This window comes from Miscanthus floridulus, chromosome 12 (genome assembly GCF_019320115.1).
Source record: "Miscanthus floridulus cultivar M001 chromosome 12, ASM1932011v1, whole genome shotgun sequence".
NCBI lineage: Eukaryota > Viridiplantae > Streptophyta > Magnoliopsida > Poales > Poaceae > Miscanthus > Miscanthus floridulus.
Genome location: NC_089591.1, coordinates 66210748 through 66228063, shown reverse-complemented (window position 1 = coordinate 66228063; position 17316 = coordinate 66210748). Strand labels below are relative to the sequence as shown.

Here is a 17316-nt window from a genome sequence, read left to right as displayed (position 1 = left end):
CGCCGAGCCGCGCGGCGGGCGAGCAAGGAGGAGGACGGGCCCAAAGCCGGGGCCGGACGCGGCGGGTACGCAGCAGCAGGCGGCGGAAGCCCAGAGCACGAAGCCGCCGGGGCGGGGACGGGATCGCGTCCGCCGCGCGTAGCCCGCGCCTGCCGGGCCAGTGGCCAACCACCCAGCATGCCAAGCGCGAGTGCCATGCAAGCGCAAGCGAACAAAAAAACTCCCGCCCCCCACATTCTTCTCCTGGACTGGACTGGACTAGACTGGACTGCACACTGCTCTTGCCTCTTGGCTGTTTGCTTTCACGTTGACTCCCCTTCTACACCTTGCAGCTTTACCTGGTGTTTAAGCTGCAGATCCGTCATGACCACATCGTCGTCTCGTCTCTTTGACGCTTTTTTCCTATAATATATATACGGTGCTGTTTAGTTTTTTTCCCTAAAAGTTACTTCCTCAGTTCCTCGGTCTAAAAAGAATATATTTCTAGATTTAAACCAATGTAAATTATCTTAAATTTAACTAAATTTATATAAGTAGAAATAACATTTATATTTTAAAAATAGATTTCCTGTGAAAATATATAATGATAAATATTTGGTATCATCAATGTTAATATTTTATATAAGATATAGTTTGGCCTAATTATTTTTTTGACTTCTTGACAAACAAAAAAAAGTATTTTCAGCCTGTTCGCTAATTGGTTTCAGCCAGAGCTTATCAGTCATGGTATAATATTTTTTTCTCACAACAAACAGTACCAATTGAAGGCTTGCTCTTAAAATTTCTGTCACATCGAATATTAGACACATAGAGTATTAAATATAGACTAATTACGAAACTAATTACACAACTTGCAACTAATTTGCGAGATGAATCTTTTAAGCCTAATTAGTCCATGATTTGATACCGTTGTGCTACAGTAAACTTATGTTAATGATAGATTAATAAGACTTAAAAATTATTTCACAAATTAGTCTTTACCCGTGTAATTGGTTTTATAATTAATCTATATTTAATTAACGTGCTCGCCACAAGTCACATATGCTCGCATGCTCCTACTACTTAGGGTGCGTTTAGATCCAAAAAATTTTGGATTTTGGCTCACTGTAGTATTTCGTTTGTATTTGGTAATTAGTGTCTAATTATGGACTAATTAGTTTTTTTTCGTCTACATTTAGTACTCCATGCATGTGTCGCAAGATTCGATGTGACAGTTACTATGCAAAATTTTTTGGCAACTAAACGGGCCCCGTTTAGTTGCCAAAAAATTTTGCATAGTAACTGTCACATCGAATTTTGCGGCACATGTATGGAGTACTAAATGTAGACGAAAAAAAACTAATTACACAGTTGGTCGAGAAATCGCGAGACGAAACTTTTAAATCTAATTAGTCCATAATTAGACACTAATTACCAAATACAAACGAAATGCAAAATCCAAAATTTTTTGGATCTAAACGCACCCTTAGGCCTTGTTTAGATCACCTCCAAATTCCAAGTTTTTTCACTCTCTCTCCATCACATCAATTTTTAACCGCTTGCATGGAGCATTAAATGTAGGTAAAAAAAATAACTAATTGCACAGTTTAGTTGGAAATTACGAGATGAATCTTTTGAGCTTAGTTGGTCCATGATCGGATAATATTTACCAAATAAGACGAAAGTGCTATTATTCATCGACTTATAATTTTTTGCAATCTAAACATGGCCTTAGCTAGACTAGAGGAGAGAGAACCAGCTACTCCTGTCAGGTGAACCTTTTCGGGAGTAGAAAAGGGGAAGCCTGCCACTACCAGCAGCCTAGGCGCTCCTGCTGCTGCTGCTGCTGCTGCTTGCCTGTCTCCCGCTTGTTCTCCCTAGTTCCGACCTGAGGGGAAGAAGAAGACGGGCGAAGAGGAGGAGCCGCCGAGCTGGCCATGAGCTTCGGCGATCTCCTCGACGGCGGCGCGTCCGCGGCCGGCATGCAGTACCCGTACGGCGTCTTCGCGTCATCGCCGGCCCTCTCCCTTGCCGTGGTACGAACTACGTACGCCCCCGACGTTTTCTTTGGTTGCGGCGTTGCGCTGTGGCTGTGCGGGATGAATTTCGTGCGGTTGAGTGATGCGAGAATGTGTGTTTTCTGTGGTTGATTACAGGTGGACGCTGGGCGCCGCCGCGACGGCAGCGCTGCTCGGGCGGGCTCGTCGGCCCGCCGCGGCGGCGGCGGGAACGCAAAGGACGCGTCGGAGGCGGAGAACGAGAGCCAGTCGATGATGAGCGGACACCTCGATGTCGTCTTGTCTGGCGGCGTTGATGGCGAGGACGACGACGACGGCGAGGCCGCGAACCCGCGCAAGCGCAAGAGGCGGTACAACCGCCACACGCCGCATCAGATCGCACAGCTCGAAGCGTGAGCGCCCTCCCGCGTCAATCGATTCGTCGTGTTTTCTTGAAACTTGCGTAAAGGCCCGCGCTCATGCGTGGATCGTTGTTTGTGCCGCAGGATGTTCAAGGAATTCCCCCACCCGGACGAGAAGCAGCGCGCGCAGCTAAGCAGGCAGCTGGGCCTGGAGCCGCAGCAGGTCAAGTTCTGGTTCCAGAACCGGCGCACGAATGCGAAGGTAAGCGACCGGGCAAACCCAGCTCTCTCTGGTACTCTACGAGTCTACGTCGTTTGTTCGTGCCGTTTGGTGCAGTGCTTTACATGGCTTTCGCTTTTGCATGGTCCTGAACCTGGCAAGAACCAAATGGAGCGCCAGGAGAACGCGCGGCTGAAGCAGGAGAACGACAAGCTGCGCGTCGAGAACCTGTCCATCCGGGAGGCAATGAGGGACCTGGTGTGCAGCGGCTGTGGCGGTCCAGCGGTGCTCGGGGACCTGTCGCTCGAAGAGCACCACCTGCGCCTCGAGAACGCGAGGCTCAGGGACGAACTCGCTCGAGTCTGCACCCTCACTACCAAGTTCATTGGCAAGCCCATGCCTCACATGGAACTGCTGCTTGCGGAGGAGGCGCGTCCTATGCCAGGCTCGTCACTGGAACTTGCAATTGCTGGTGGCGTTGGTTCCGGCGTGCCATCGAGCAAAATGCCTGACTCGACGATCTCCGAGTTGGCTGGCAGCACATCCAACCCAATGGGAACAGTGATCACGCCTATGTTGACTGCATCCTTGCCGATGGTCAGCATTGACAAGTCCAAGTTCGCACAGCTTGCAGTGAGTGCGATGAATGAGCTTGTCAAGATGTCGCAGATGAGTGAACCGCTGTGGATTCCAAGCGTTTCCTCACCTGGCTCGCCAACCATGGAGACTCTAAACTTTAAAGAGTACTTGAAGGCATTCTCGCCATGTGTTGGAGTGAAGCCTATTGGCTTTGTGTCTGAGGCCTCTAGGGAGTCCGGCATTGTCACCATTGACAGTAGCGCTGCTCTTGTGGAGGCCTTCATGGATGAGGTTCTTCTCGTGCCACCATGCCCATTCCTTTTGCCATTGCCTGTATGTTTGAACTCACATGGTTGTTTGAATTGTTGCCACAGAGACGATGGTCGGACATGTTCTCCTGCATTGTTGCCAAGGCAGCAGCCATTGAGGAGATCTCACCTGGTGTTGCAGGAAGCAGAAATGGTGCATTGCTGCTTGTGAGTGTTGAATATCCCTAGTGTTCAGTTGTTCATAATAATATCTGTATCCTGTTCCTGTGGTTAAGCATGGTACCTGCATATTTTCTATGGCTTTGCTACAGATGCAGGCAGAACTACAAGTGCTTTCACCTCTTGTCCCAATAAGGGAGGTTACATTTCTTAGGTTCTGCAAACAACTTGCTGAGAGCGCATGGGCTGTAGTGGATGTTTCCATTGATGGACTGCAGATGGATCAATGCCTAGCTACAAACACGAAATGCCGGAGGCTGCCTTCAGGTTGTGTGTTGCAAGATACCCCCAATGGATGCAAGGTACACCATAGCAATTCTTCTACCTCTTGTTCTTGGAAGATTTCAAGTAGGTTTTATGTTTAGTTGTCTAGCAAATCTTTGCAGTGTTGCCATGCCTACCATTGATTCTGAAAGTCCTTAATTTCCTATGTCATGGCCCATGTATACCAGTATGCAAGACTTTGGCACCTTTTCAGAAACGCCCATATTAATTCCTGGCAATTGTACTGTACTCATGATAATAATAGGATCATCATTGTTTCCAATCCTCCGCACCATGACAATATTGAACAGACGGTGTTGTTTGGTAGTGTTTCTAGCTTTTTTTTGTTAGTTTATTTTTATTATGCACTGATAGTCATGCGATGTAGTGTTCGCAAGTCATGGTTAGGCTCATGTTCCCGATAAATTAATTGTTGTTACGAGCGCACCACCCAAAATTAATGTATTGGTCAGCGGGGATGGTTTAAACAATTGCTTCAAAATAATTAACTGATTTTCTAGATCTAACACTTCTACCAAGCATACTCCCTTGCTTTTGTTTAGTCATAAGCTCCATCCAAGGGGATCAGATACTTCTATGCCTGGGATTGAACCCCCTGGGTATCTCCTTGTCTGTTGTTTAATCGATGTGTCTCGTAGAAATTTTGGCGCTTCTCTTCTTGCTCACCACAATGAAGAAAAGTAATTTCCTCCTTGGGTTTTGTGCCTGAGCTTTGTATAATCTTTAATGGTAATGCACATCCATCCACACGAGTGGTTGTTTTCCAATTCTTTTAGCTTGGACTAAGGAGAGTAAACCTAATTCATTTCTGATACAAATGCCATTTTAGACAAGCTCTTGATTTACGTGAGAGCTTCGAGGGAAAAAAAACACCAGCTCTTTTTACTCATCATTTCACGAGATATCAAATCACATCATATCAATTAATTTATCATGAACTCACAAACCCATAACGGGTGGTAGCTACGTAATCTGAAGTGTTTGAGAAGAATATACTTTGCATTACATTTATGCCATTGTTCCAGCATATCTTTAGGATTGATAATTAAAATACCCTGATCAGAATGATGTCAGAGCTTGTGACCAGACCCACATGCAGAAGATCTGCTGTTCCTAGATCAATTTTGAGACACTGTCACCCCACACAAGGAATATCAAGTTTCCTTATGTTAGTTTTATTTCATTTATGTTGTTTTGGTTCATCCCGCCTTCATTTAATATTTATGCTCCTGTTGAAATGTGGGTAAATGTGTCTCCTTGAGAACACAGTGTCAAGGTATACTCCTAACTCAGTAACTCTTCTGATTTATTGCAATGCAAGCACAAGGTAGAATTTACAATGTGAGTGGCGAAGATAGATTATAGCATTTCAAGGCAGCCTTTACTGTCAAACACATCCCTTGTGTCCCTTCATGTTGTAAACCCTAGCCAAATGGCATGTTAGAGCATGGTTTATTTGGCCCTGTTAAACTAGTACCTGCAGTACTCTACTATGTAGTGGAATTGTGTGGCAAACCTCCCCTCCCGGTGTATTACACCTCAAGACGTTTGCATGTGGGCATGCTTTGATGTGCTAACAGATGTAGCTGAATGTACACTGTAGGTCACATGGGTTGAGCATGCAGAATATCCTGAGGCATCAGTGCACCAGCTCTACCAGCCTCTTCTGTGCTCTGGCCTCGCCCTTGGTGCAGGGCGGTGGCTTGCAACACTGCAACGCCAGTGTGAGTGCTTGGCCATCCTCATGTCATCGCTTGCAGTGCCAGAGCATGACTCAGAAGGTATAGGAAATTTGAAAACACTTAAGATTTGTGTAACATTCCTAGCCTGTGTTGCATGCTAGAGACAAAATTGTAAATGTTTCACTCTTTACACAGCGGTTTCTCTGGAAGGAAAAAGGAGCTTGTTGAAGTTGGCACGCAGGATGATGGAGAACTTCTGCGCAGGGATGAGTGCGTCGTCTTCTTGTGAATGGAGTATACTGGATGGCTTAACAGGTAGCATGGGGAAAGATGTACGTGTCATGGTGCAGAACAGTGTGGATGAACCTGGGGTGCCGCCAGGTGTGGTGCTTAGTGTCGCCACAGCAGTATGGTTGCCTGTGACACCTGAGCGGCTCTTCAACTTTCTTCGCGATGAGGAGCTCCGTGCTGAATGGGACATCCTCAACAATGGTGGCCCTATGCAGCAGATGTTACGCATTACCAAGGGGCAACTGGATGGCAACTCTGTAACTCTACTGAGAGCTGATGTGAGTATTTCCTGCCACATATACTTCCTGATCCCACCTATGTTCTTCATGCTTGTGCTTGTCCGTAAGTTTTTCAATGACTATGTATGTCATCGGTCAAATGTAGAAGTGCCAAATGCTGAGGATGTTGAAACTTAAGGCTCTGGAGCAATGACTAGCCATCTTGTAACACCAGTGGAAGATAAATAAATAGTAAAGCCTTTCTCCTGCACTAATACTAAGAAAATCTGCCAAATGTTAATACTACGCCAAGAAAAAAAAGGACAAACCTACTCAAGAAGGTATAATTAGTAGGCCAGTAATTGACTACTCTGTTTCTTAGAAAGTGTTAGCACCCAAGCAGACCCATCCCGCATTACAAAGGTCTAAAAGCTTCAGTGATTTTCTCAGTTTTCATGTTTTGAGCTGTCGATATCCTTAAAGTACAATAGAATGTGATCTGCTCTTCCTGTTTCCATTGATTGTATAATCCTTAACCTTAATGGCTTGCATTATGTTTACAGCATACAAACTCCAACCTGAACAGCATCTTGATTCTACAAGAGACGTGCACTGACAGATCTGGTGCAATGGTCGTGTATGCCCCAGTGGACTTCCCGGCAATGCAGCTTGTGATTGGTGGAGGGGACTCGACGAATGTGGCACTCTTGCCATCTGGTTTTGTCATTCTGCCTGATGGGTCTAGCTCTAGCGCACGTGGGGTTGGGCACAAGACATGTGGATCGCTGCTCACGGTTGCATTCCAGATTCTTGTGAACAGCCAGCCCACGGCAAAGCTCACGGTGGAGTCAGTGGACACCGTGTACAACCTCATCTCTTGTACCATCGAGAAGATCAGGGTGGCACTTCACTGCGACGTCTGAACTTGGGAACAGGAAACTTTAGGCATGGAGGTAACAGCTGGTAATGAGCCTGAGTCAAGAACGAACCGCGCAAAACATTAGTGACCTTTGCTAGGTGGTACAGGTCGATGGGGCTGGCCTGTAGCACACAGCAATGGTGGTGGTTCGGGTATTGACTCAGCCTCACCCTGCCGCTGTTCTCAACGGTTATGGGTGATTTTGGACATGCCTAGGCAATACATGGTTTTGGTTGTTTTAGGGAGTCTGGAGTCGTCTATGTTTTTGTTGGCTGGCTCATGGTTTTTGGTATCAGGTCTCTTTTTGTAACGATAGATGTAGGAGCCCCCGTGATGATACAGTCAATATCTGACAAATGCAGCATTGTATCGTGAGATTCAGTCTCAGATAACTATGGATTTATCTTTTTATGGAACAGTAGTAAGAGTAGCAGCAGTTTATGATAGACGTGTTGTCCAAAACAAGCTTCCGGTTTTGATAAGGGTATCAGTTTTGCAGGTTTCGGTGACTTCCAATGGAATGATCATTCTGGGAGAACAGCGTATGATCCCAAGTTACCTGCGACTTTCTTCCAGCGCTAGTTCACTAGTGGTGGACATGAAAGAAGCCAACGTGATATGTTGATATGGTTGGCACGATACAGAACACTCACAAATAGAGATCGGAGATACCAAAGCACACGGCGCCATCGCCGGGCACACGGAGTTTGCAATCAGCCATTGGGCCTGTTCGTTTTTAGGAATTTGGATGGTTTAGAGGAATGCTGGATGAATTTGTGAGAAAAAAATATTGTTTTAGATAAAAAAAACAGATCAAAGCCAGATTTAAGGGCACGAATAGGGGCCAATGATGCTAGCCCCGGGGCGCACTCAAAATAGGACGGTCTTATGAACATAGCTAGGCAACCAGGCATTGTCTACACGTTGAACCAAACATGCCCTCAAACAACTTCAACATGTAAAAGCGTGTAATTCTGCACATCCTAACATGTGATCCTGCACAGTTGGTTTTCAGGAATCAGATGGGGCCCGATTTCATGGGCTAACAGCTGGCAACTAAAAATTATTAGCTCTAGTTCATCTAAACAAGAGGACTAATACATGAATTAATTTTTAGCCAAACCCTTAACTAGTTGTTAGTCAGTTAACTAAGTACAAACATCCATTGAATAATAGTTAGTTGGTTTATTTTTAGCTAGCTAATTTTTAGCCCTAGCTAATTTTTAGCCCCAGCTAACAATTAACATTAGCCTACATAAGCCCTATTTAGGTGCAAAGTATGTTTGGATACACCAAATCTTCTAGTTTTTAAAACCATAGTTTTGTTTAAACTTTTTAGAGCTTAAAAACTTCACTTGTGACTTCTTTTCTTCTAAACCACAATTTTGTATGACTTATAAAGCCATAGCTTTTGAAATCTAGTCATCCAAACGGGTCCTTAATGGGATACATGCTCCAGCACCAGTAATTCATATATTTTACATCCCAAAGGTACTGTAATTATAATTAGAGATACTATTGTTTTTGGTACTCCCATCTCTATCAGCCCTTTCATAGTCTACATACTTAGGCCGTCTCCAACAGGAGACCTATTAGGATACCCAAACCAAAAATAGATCTCCAGCAGGATATCAATCGTCTCCAACAGAGTACCTTTATGAAAGACTTATTTTAGATGCCAGGAGAGACATAATCCAAATCTAAATATCCTCTCCTGAAGACCCATTTACAGAAAGGATCGTCTTTTGGGTCATGTTGGTGGAAAAGATCATTAAACATTTTGCCTGTAGCGCTACTCAAAAGACGAATAGATTTTATATTTTGGATCACGGTTGTGGAAGACAATCTTAGTAACAGAAACACAAGATAGGGCAATCCATTTTTAAACGTAGCTGGCATTCGGGGCTAGGCTTCGGGCAACAGAAAACAATCTATAAGAGTAAGGATGGGTGGCGCAGAACAGCTAGATCTGCCACACTGGATAAACATGATAGTTTCTTCAGAAAGCACTCTCTTACAGAGATACATTACGTCATACATTACGTCTGTAGCCATTAAGCCACGCATGACAGCACTGTTAACTGAAATAACTAGGTTACCATGTTAGCACAGCTTGACACAAGCTATTATCATCTGGAACACAACGAGTTCATGGTGCTTTTGCAGTTTCCCTCACGAGCGCAAACTTCGCAAGTAGACCAGAAAGCTGAAGAAATGATCCAACACCATCACAGATTCTCATGTGTGCAAATCCGGTTTCCTGTGCAAATAAACAGAATATGCTTGTTCAACGGAGGAGAAATCAGCTGCATCTCTGTAAGTCCGAACTCCGAAGGCAGTAACATAGCAGTATCCAGATACATTTTACTAGTTTCCTTCAAGAAAAGTTACAAAGTTATGAAGTTACCTTCAGCATTTCCAGCTTCAGATATTCAGCCATGTCATAATTCTTCACAACACGGAAGAGAGTAGTGATAATGTCAGTAGGAGAGTATCCCAAATCATAAAGTTGCTTCAGTGCAGAGCAGGCCTCATCAAACTTTCCATCAAGCAGGTTTTTCATCATGTTCTTGACATGTAAGGGATGTGGTTGATCGCACACCTGGCACCATTACAGTGTCACTACTAACCGAACACACATTAAACATGCAGAAAATGATAAATTGAGTATCAACCTTGAACACATTTTCTTGATTAACAAAGCGGAACCCACTAAATGTTGCTTGCAGGTTGTTCAAAGCTTGTCTCATGTCACCATCAGCAGTAAATATGATAGCTTCCAGCCCTTCTGGCACATAAGGAACCTGATTATACAACAAAATAAATGAAATTAAATTTGGAACCACAGGCCCTGAACAGTGGGACAAAATCACAAAACCCAGTCTTACTGTTCAACTGTTATACGTTCAGCCAAAGAGAGTATAAATCAAACCACCACAGGTGCACCCAGATGTGGTAATGGATTAGGATCCAAATCCATATGGACAATACAATTAAAATCCAAGGAAAAAATTCAAGTCCAATCCTACCACAATACAAAACGACTAATATACAATCCAATTGCTTTTAAGTCCAAATCCATCTAATATGATTCAATAAGAACAAAATTATTATAACTACATGTTGATCTTATGTTAAAAGCTGGACCTTAGAATTAAAAAATGTGTTCACACTTTAAATTATTGACTAAAATTTGTTGGAGATGACTCAGTACGACTGACTGCTAGTTTATGCAGATTGGTGTGACTAGATATGTACGTGTTCATGGGCCACACATCGAAAGTCGGGCCTATAATTAATGGCTCAAATTTGTTGGGATGACTTGGTATGATTGACTGCTACTTTGTGTAGATTGGTGTGACTAGATATATACATTGACCCCACATTGTAAACTCAAAGCTAGACATTGAAGGCTGGTCTACATCATCTCCAATGGATTTTGGATTATATTGGATCAAACTGATGATGTACATCAAATCTAAATAGACCCTAATCCAAGTGTATCCAAAGCAATTAGTGTCCATCTAGACTTTGGATTTCTAGGTGTATCCATGATCAAATGAGTTTGAACTGGAAATCATAAAGTATTTAACTTGCATACATCAAGTAGAACTACACAGTTTATTAATCTAGCATTTATTCTGATAGGATAACTCAGCACATCGTTTTGCTTTGTTTCGAGTTTTGACCATCTAGTTAAAGGATCATTTGCTGGTTGACAATTTGGCATAATCACAACCATTCTAGATGCATATTTACGGTACACTTCAACTTAAGGTTTTTAAATACAGTGACATCTCAAAAAGGGCGTACCCAGTGCAGTGAGCTCCCGCTCTGTGCGGGGTCTAGGAAAGGGTGTTAGTGGCAAGCCTTACCCTCGCCTGTGCAATGCGAGGAGACCGCAACTCGAACCCGGGACCTTCCGGTCACAGGCGGTAAGACTTTACCGCTTGCACCAGGCCCGCCCTTCACAGTGACATCTCAAACAACAGTTGAAATCTATGTCTATTTATAAACAAGAGTTTGTGCTTATTTTCAAGTTTCGATACATCTGGTATCACAATGTGCATATCATGGATAGTTTCTTCCCCTAATTTTGCAAGGAATGCATGCTTTAGTATCTGCCAGAAGCATACACTCAACTATCACAACACACCTGGCTAATTTATTTGAAACAACATTAGGATTCAGTAGCATTTCCAGATAAAATATCGTATCAAAAGCTTACCACAACAACAAAGTCTTTAAGTCCCACACAAGTTAGGGTAGGCTAGAGTTGAAACCCAGCAGAAGCAATCAAGGTTCAGGCACGTGAATAGTTATTTTACAAGCACTCCTATCTAAGGCTAAGTCTTTGGGTATATTCCATCCTTTCAAGTCTCCTTTTATTGCCTCTACCCAAGTCAACTTTGGTCTTCCTGTGCCTCTATTCACGTTACTATCCTGACTTAGGATTCCACTACGCACCAGTGCCTCTGGAGGTCTCCGTTGGACATGTCCAAACCATCTCAACCAGTGTTGGACAAGCTTTTCTTCAATTGGTGCTACCCCTAATCTATCACGTATATCATCGTTCCGAACTCGATCCCTTCTTGTATGACCGCCAATCCAACGCAACATACGCATTTCCACGACACTTATCTGTTGAACATGTAGTCTTTTCGTAGGCCAACATTTTGCACCATACAACATATCAGGTCTAATCGCCGTCCTATAAAACTTGCTTTTTAGCTTGTGTGGTACCCTTTTGTCATATAGGACACCATATGCTTGGCGCCACTTCATCCACCCTGCTTTGATTCTATGGCTAACATCTTTATCAATATCCCCGTCTCTCTGTAACATTGATCCTAAATATCGAAAGGTATCATTCCTAGGCACTACTTGACCTTCCAAACTAATATCTTCCTCCTCCCGAGTAGTAGTGCCGAAGTCACATCTCATATACTCAGTTTTAGTTCTACTGAGTCTAAAACCTTTAGACTCAAAAGTCTCCCGCCATAAATCCATTCTCTTTGACCAAGTTTATATATATTAACATACACAAGACCAAACAAATGCACTATTAAGACATATTTAATGGTGATCTAATGAAACTAATTTGATGTTGTAGATATTGGTGAATTTTTCTATAAACTTGGCCAAAGTTGAAGAAGCTTGACCTAAGACAAAACTAAAACACCTTATGTTCTGAAACAAAGGGGTTAGGTACTAGGGTATAGCGGGTAGCGAAACCATCAGCTCAGAATTTCACAAGAACAAAAAGAAAATGATACGATGATGCAGTAGGCAAGTACCCATTAAATGCACACATGCATTGCTTTGTGATAATGTTGAAAATCAAATTCTAAATTGCAGCAATTTACTCTGAGTTCTGCAAATTGACACTGCAATGAAATGATTTCTTAAAGGCATTTTTATAACAATATATAGATAACTCTTATGCTTCCCCCTCTCCTTTACACTTGAATTTATTTATTTATTTATTTTTGTACAAATGCCACCTCCTATGTAAGCTTTACTGACTCAGAAATTGACCATAGATGCCATTATAGGAGAGGATATTCAACACATAACATGTGGGAAACTATAGAAATATATGATAGGAATTGGGCATATTTTTAGGTTTCAGACATGGCATAAACATGCATAGGACACAATCAAGGGGCTCTCTTAAGTTGCAACAGGTGATAAAGCTATATCAAAGTTCACATTGATACTACAGCCATCAAACCTATACACTTGACTGAAGAGGTTACGTATTAGTTGTTTTTCTAGCTAATGCAACCAAGGCTATCACATTCATAGGTGAACCCCTTAGAGCACCCGCAGTGTTACCAATGTTTCAAACGTCGTTTCAACTGCATGTATCCTCGATGCTTGAATCGGTTTCCGCTCGCAATGTTCGGCATTGGTGCCCATGGCAACACGGAGACCTTTCCATGAATAAAATAAAATAACTGGATCCGATCTTGGCCTCGCGTTCCAGCATTCTATCTCTGTGAAATAATATTATATAGATTGTATACGGATGAGCACCGATGCCTATAGTTTCCTCGACGCATGTTTTTTCCAACTTAGCATCGGTAGTTGCAATGGGAAAATCGATGCTGAAAGTAGGAGAGAGAAGAACCAAGCATCGGTTTTGCACCACACTGCGGCTGCTCTTAGTTCAAGAAGTTATGGTATCTCTTCTCTTTTAATTTCATTCAGCACTGGGACCATCTCCCGTTCACATGTTTAACAATGTATTTTCTAATGGTCAGTACTTTATGATAGATCTACTAATATTCCATGTTGCAAACCAAAGTACTTTATTAGTGGCCAATGTTTTTTTTTAAAAAGGTTGATCTCACGGGTTCTAGTGTCGATTTATTTGGGCATTAAGCAGTGCCAAAGATTACCTTCTCAGCTTCCACAACAATCATGAGGCGGCCAAGGATCTCCTGGTCAGAGAGCCTTGAGAACCTGACAATAGCACATCGGCTTTGAATGGGTTCAATTATCTTTGATGAGGTGTTGCATGCTAGTGCAAATCGAGTGGTGTTTGAATAGATCTCCATTGTTCTTCGCAGAGCTTGCTGTGCTCCTGATGTCATGCTGCACACAGCAAGAGTGAGGTTTAAACACATACTCCCATACTAAAACAGGGTTTGTATTCACACATTTGAGCAAACAGATATAGACTCAAAGCTTTAAAACTTCATTTGAACTCCACAAAATAACGAAGTCAGGGTCTGTCCATTTCACTGACAACTAAGAAATTAATTTCCTAGTACTAGTCTTGGGCTCTTGGCTCAAGTCCAAACAACAACCGATGGTGAAATAAGAAAAAGCATGCAAAAAACAACTTGTTTCAGTAAATACAGCACTGCACCTATAACACACTGATAGTGAAACGCTCTGCGGAGGGGCTTACCTGTCAGCCTCATCCAAGATCACGATTTTGTGCCGCCCTGGCTGCAGGGTGACCTTCTTCTGGGCAAACATCTTGATCTTGTTCCGCACCACATCCAAACCCCTGCAAAAGCACGAACCGACCATCAGGCATCCAATCAAGCACCACTCAAGGCGGCCCCGAATCGCCAATACAAAATCACGTCAAGGTAGCAGTCTGGCAGAAACCTGTCATCTGAGGCATTGAGCTCCAGCACGGCCTCGCGGTAGCTGGGCCCCAGAAGCTCGTGCGCCAGCGCCAGGATGCTCGTCGTCTTCCCGGTCCCAGGAGGCCCCTGCTCGAAAGGAAGTTAAAAAAAAAAGAGGGGGGGGGGGGGGGGGGGGGGGGGGGGGGGCGCGGCGCGTGCTGCGCGGGGAGGTGTTCGAGGAAATGGCGCTTACGGAGAGGATGAGGTTGGGCATGTTGCCGTCGCGAGCAATGACCTCCAGGCGGGTGACGGCATCAGAGTTGCCGACAACGTCAGCGACGCGGGTGGGGCGGTACTTCTCCACCCACGGGATGTCGTAGGTGTCGGCGGGGGCTGGGTCGGCGGCGGAGGAGGCCATGGCGCTTGGGTGGGCTGCGCTTGCGCCGCGGGAGCCTGAAGGGGGAAACCGCGCGATTGTGGAGGGAAAAATTGGGGAATTGGCGAGAGAGCCTGCGGCGCGACCGCGCGAGGATTTTGTTTGGCGTCTGGCCGGCTGGGGCACGGTCGGCCGTCATCTCCCGTCTTCCTTGGACGGCTGGGATCAACCGGAACACCTCCCCGCGAGGGTTTCGTTGCGTGGGGAGGTGTTTGGACCATCTCTCTCGCGTCGGATGTTTCAACGCTAATCAGGAGTACTAGACATACACTAATTATAAAATTAATGAAGATTAATTTATGAGATGAATCTATTAAAGAGGTGTCCGGTAGAGGTGTTTGGCACGAGTCCTCTTGAGGGGTTCCTCTGCTTTTTATTAAAAACAGCTCCTCCAAAAAAAATATTTGGCAGGGCTCCTCTGCAGGAGCCAGAGCCGAAATCAAGGAGGAGTCCTGCCAAACGGGCCCTAAGCCTAATTAGTCCATGTTTAACAGCGTGGTGCTACAGTAGCATGTGCTAATCATGAATTAATTAGGCTTGATAGGTTCGTCTTGCTAATTAGTCTACTCATGTGCAATTAGTTTTATAATTAGCTCATGTTTAGTCCTCTTAGCTAGCATCCGAACGTCCGATGTGACACGGACTAAACTTTAGCCTATGAATCCAAACACCCCTTAGATTTGCACTGTTAAAACCGAAGTTTAGAAAAATAGCATAGAAAGATTTGATTTAGAAAAATAGTATAGAAATGTTATTATGTTAGGGTAAGTACATTGATCTTGTCTCGTAGATAGTCTCATGTAATGTTACGTAATTTTAAAACGACTTAGTAGACAACATATATAATAGTTGTTTTTTAAGTTGTCTAGTAGTAACTGATAATTCTTTAATTTATGCATAGAATAAAAGTAAAGTTATGAGTTGTATCGTAACAGCTCATACAATGGTAAAATAGTTGTCTCATGGTCCTAAATTTTAGCGTATGAGATGGTTGTTTCGCACCTCCTTTTCTCTCTCCTCTCTCTTTCCTTCACTTGAGAAAACATTCTATAGGGCACTGCATGAGGCTGTGTACGTAACCGGGATGGCTTTGATCCCGATTGTTGAAACTAATCTTAGACATAAACGGGATCTTAAACTTATACTAACACGTGACAACAAAATAAACATAATGTGGAAAACTTAGTAGATGAGTGCCAGACCAGTGTTGGACGTCGCCATGTGCCTCTGGTGTCAATGCAGTCATCGCCGTAGGCGTAGCAAGTGAGGATCTTTCACCGGCTGAGGGTTTGGGAATCCTCCGTAGGTGACAGACGTGTCGTGTAGCGGCGGTCTTTTGGTCGCCATCGAGAAGACCTAGGCAGAGTGGATGTGAGAAAACAGCCTTCGAGCCACCAGGGGAGACCTCTTATTTATAATCATGTTGTGGGCTAGGAGGCCGAATCCTAGGAGATCTAAGGGTTGTCGTCGATCACGACAGATCTGATCTACTCGATATTAAATAGGTGGACCACTATCTTAACAATTAATTAATTTCGTAATTAATCTTGGGATTAGCCGAGATCACATTCCAACATTCCCCCACTTGATCGAATGGCTAATGCACCTATGCAGCTAATGTTCACTTTATACTTATGTTCACACTCAGTACTGCAGCAAGACTAGACCAATGCATCGTCAGTAGCATTAATCACCACTAGGACCCATTACCCATAGTTCACTACAATACCTTGTAATGTTTATTACTTATTGAGAGTATATGGCCTTATTATCAGGAATCGTGTTAGAGTCTCTGCACTAAAACCCAAATTGATTTGTGCGCTCATCAATGAGATAAGTGTTAAGCCTCAAATAATCAAATATGCTAGCATCAGCTAAGTTTTTATTTTTCTGAAGCTTAATAATTTGATCATTGGTTCTTTCTTTCGCAACATTTAATCAATGTGCTTGGCATCAACATTCCATGTGTTTTTACTCAAAATAATACTGCAACTCAATTGTAGGCCTATAGTAGTATGTCAATACTCAATTTTGGGATAATATTTTTTAAGCCACATGGCATGTCGCATTCATTCTCAAACATGCCACTAATTGAGCTCATCTTAATACTAATAATTTGGAGCTTTCAATGAAAATGACCTTTTCTGCAAGAGTAGGTATAATCTTTTTGTGCACTTTCTTATACATACTCAAGAGAATTGACAACCGACTAATTCTTATTTCTTATAAGTGACATGATAATTCTTTTGGTGCCTCATTAATAACTTAAAATTCTTTAGTACTTTCTAGTGGACCTATTCTGAATTAATAAACTAATATTTTATCAAGTATCCCAATACCAAGTCTAGACTAGTATTGACTTTGAACATTCTTAAAGTTAATGATAGTCGAAGCATATAGAATGTCTTTCCCTTCAACTGTTACTAACTTATTCTTAGAATATTTGAGATAATTAAACTTAATGCATTATGCAGTCTGCATTATGCAAATAGACAAACATGGCATTTCAAACTAAATCACTTATGCATTCACTAGCATTCACTAGATATGCCTTCGTGATAATCCTAGTACTCATTTGGTCCTGTATTGGTGTATCTCAATGTCCAGAATGTATTAAAATTTTGATCGACTAGAAAACTCTTACGTGATATTTCTATTGCCACGCATTAATTCAACTTCACTCATGTAGAGTATTAAGATAATAACATTTTCCACCTTTATTTTCTTATAGACATAATTGTCCATTGAATGGAATTCTAAACCATAGTGTGCTTT

General features: G+C 43.1%; 2 protein-coding genes across 3 annotated transcripts; one reads left to right on the top strand and one right to left on the bottom strand.

Annotated features, from left to right (window-relative positions):
* The first annotated feature begins 1768 nt into the window (after positions 1-1768).
* On the top strand, positions 1769-7447 carry LOC136496381 (homeobox-leucine zipper protein ROC5-like). 2 transcript variants are annotated; one of them, XM_066492043.1, is made up of 9 exons: positions 1769-2015; positions 2136-2389; positions 2483-2600; positions 2721-3428; positions 3512-3613; positions 3718-3927; positions 5514-5691; positions 5788-6161; positions 6665-7447. In XM_066492043.1, the coding sequence occupies exons 1-9, from the start codon at positions 1917-1919 to the stop codon at positions 7022-7024; spliced, it is 2403 nt and encodes an 800-aa protein (XP_066348140.1). In that variant the 5' UTR covers positions 1769-1916; the 3' UTR covers positions 7025-7447. The 2 variants fall into 2 exon arrangements, with proteins under 2 accessions (XP_066348140.1, XP_066348139.1); XM_066492042.1 differs by having other exon boundaries at positions 2483-3428.
* A 1424-nt stretch (positions 7448-8871) lies between these two features.
* LOC136497853 (replication factor C subunit 4-like) lies at positions 8872-14651 on the bottom strand. Its single transcript, XM_066493725.1, has 7 exons — positions 14359-14651; positions 14146-14252; positions 13940-14041; positions 13425-13620; positions 9696-9824; positions 9428-9622; positions 8872-9280 (listed from the first exon to the last, which is right to left on the bottom strand). Exons 1-7 carry the CDS (start codon positions 14521-14523, stop codon positions 9170-9172), a joined length of 1005 nt encoding a protein of 334 aa, XP_066349822.1. The 5' UTR covers positions 14524-14651; the 3' UTR covers positions 8872-9169.
* Between the last annotated feature and the right edge of the window lie 2665 nt (positions 14652-17316).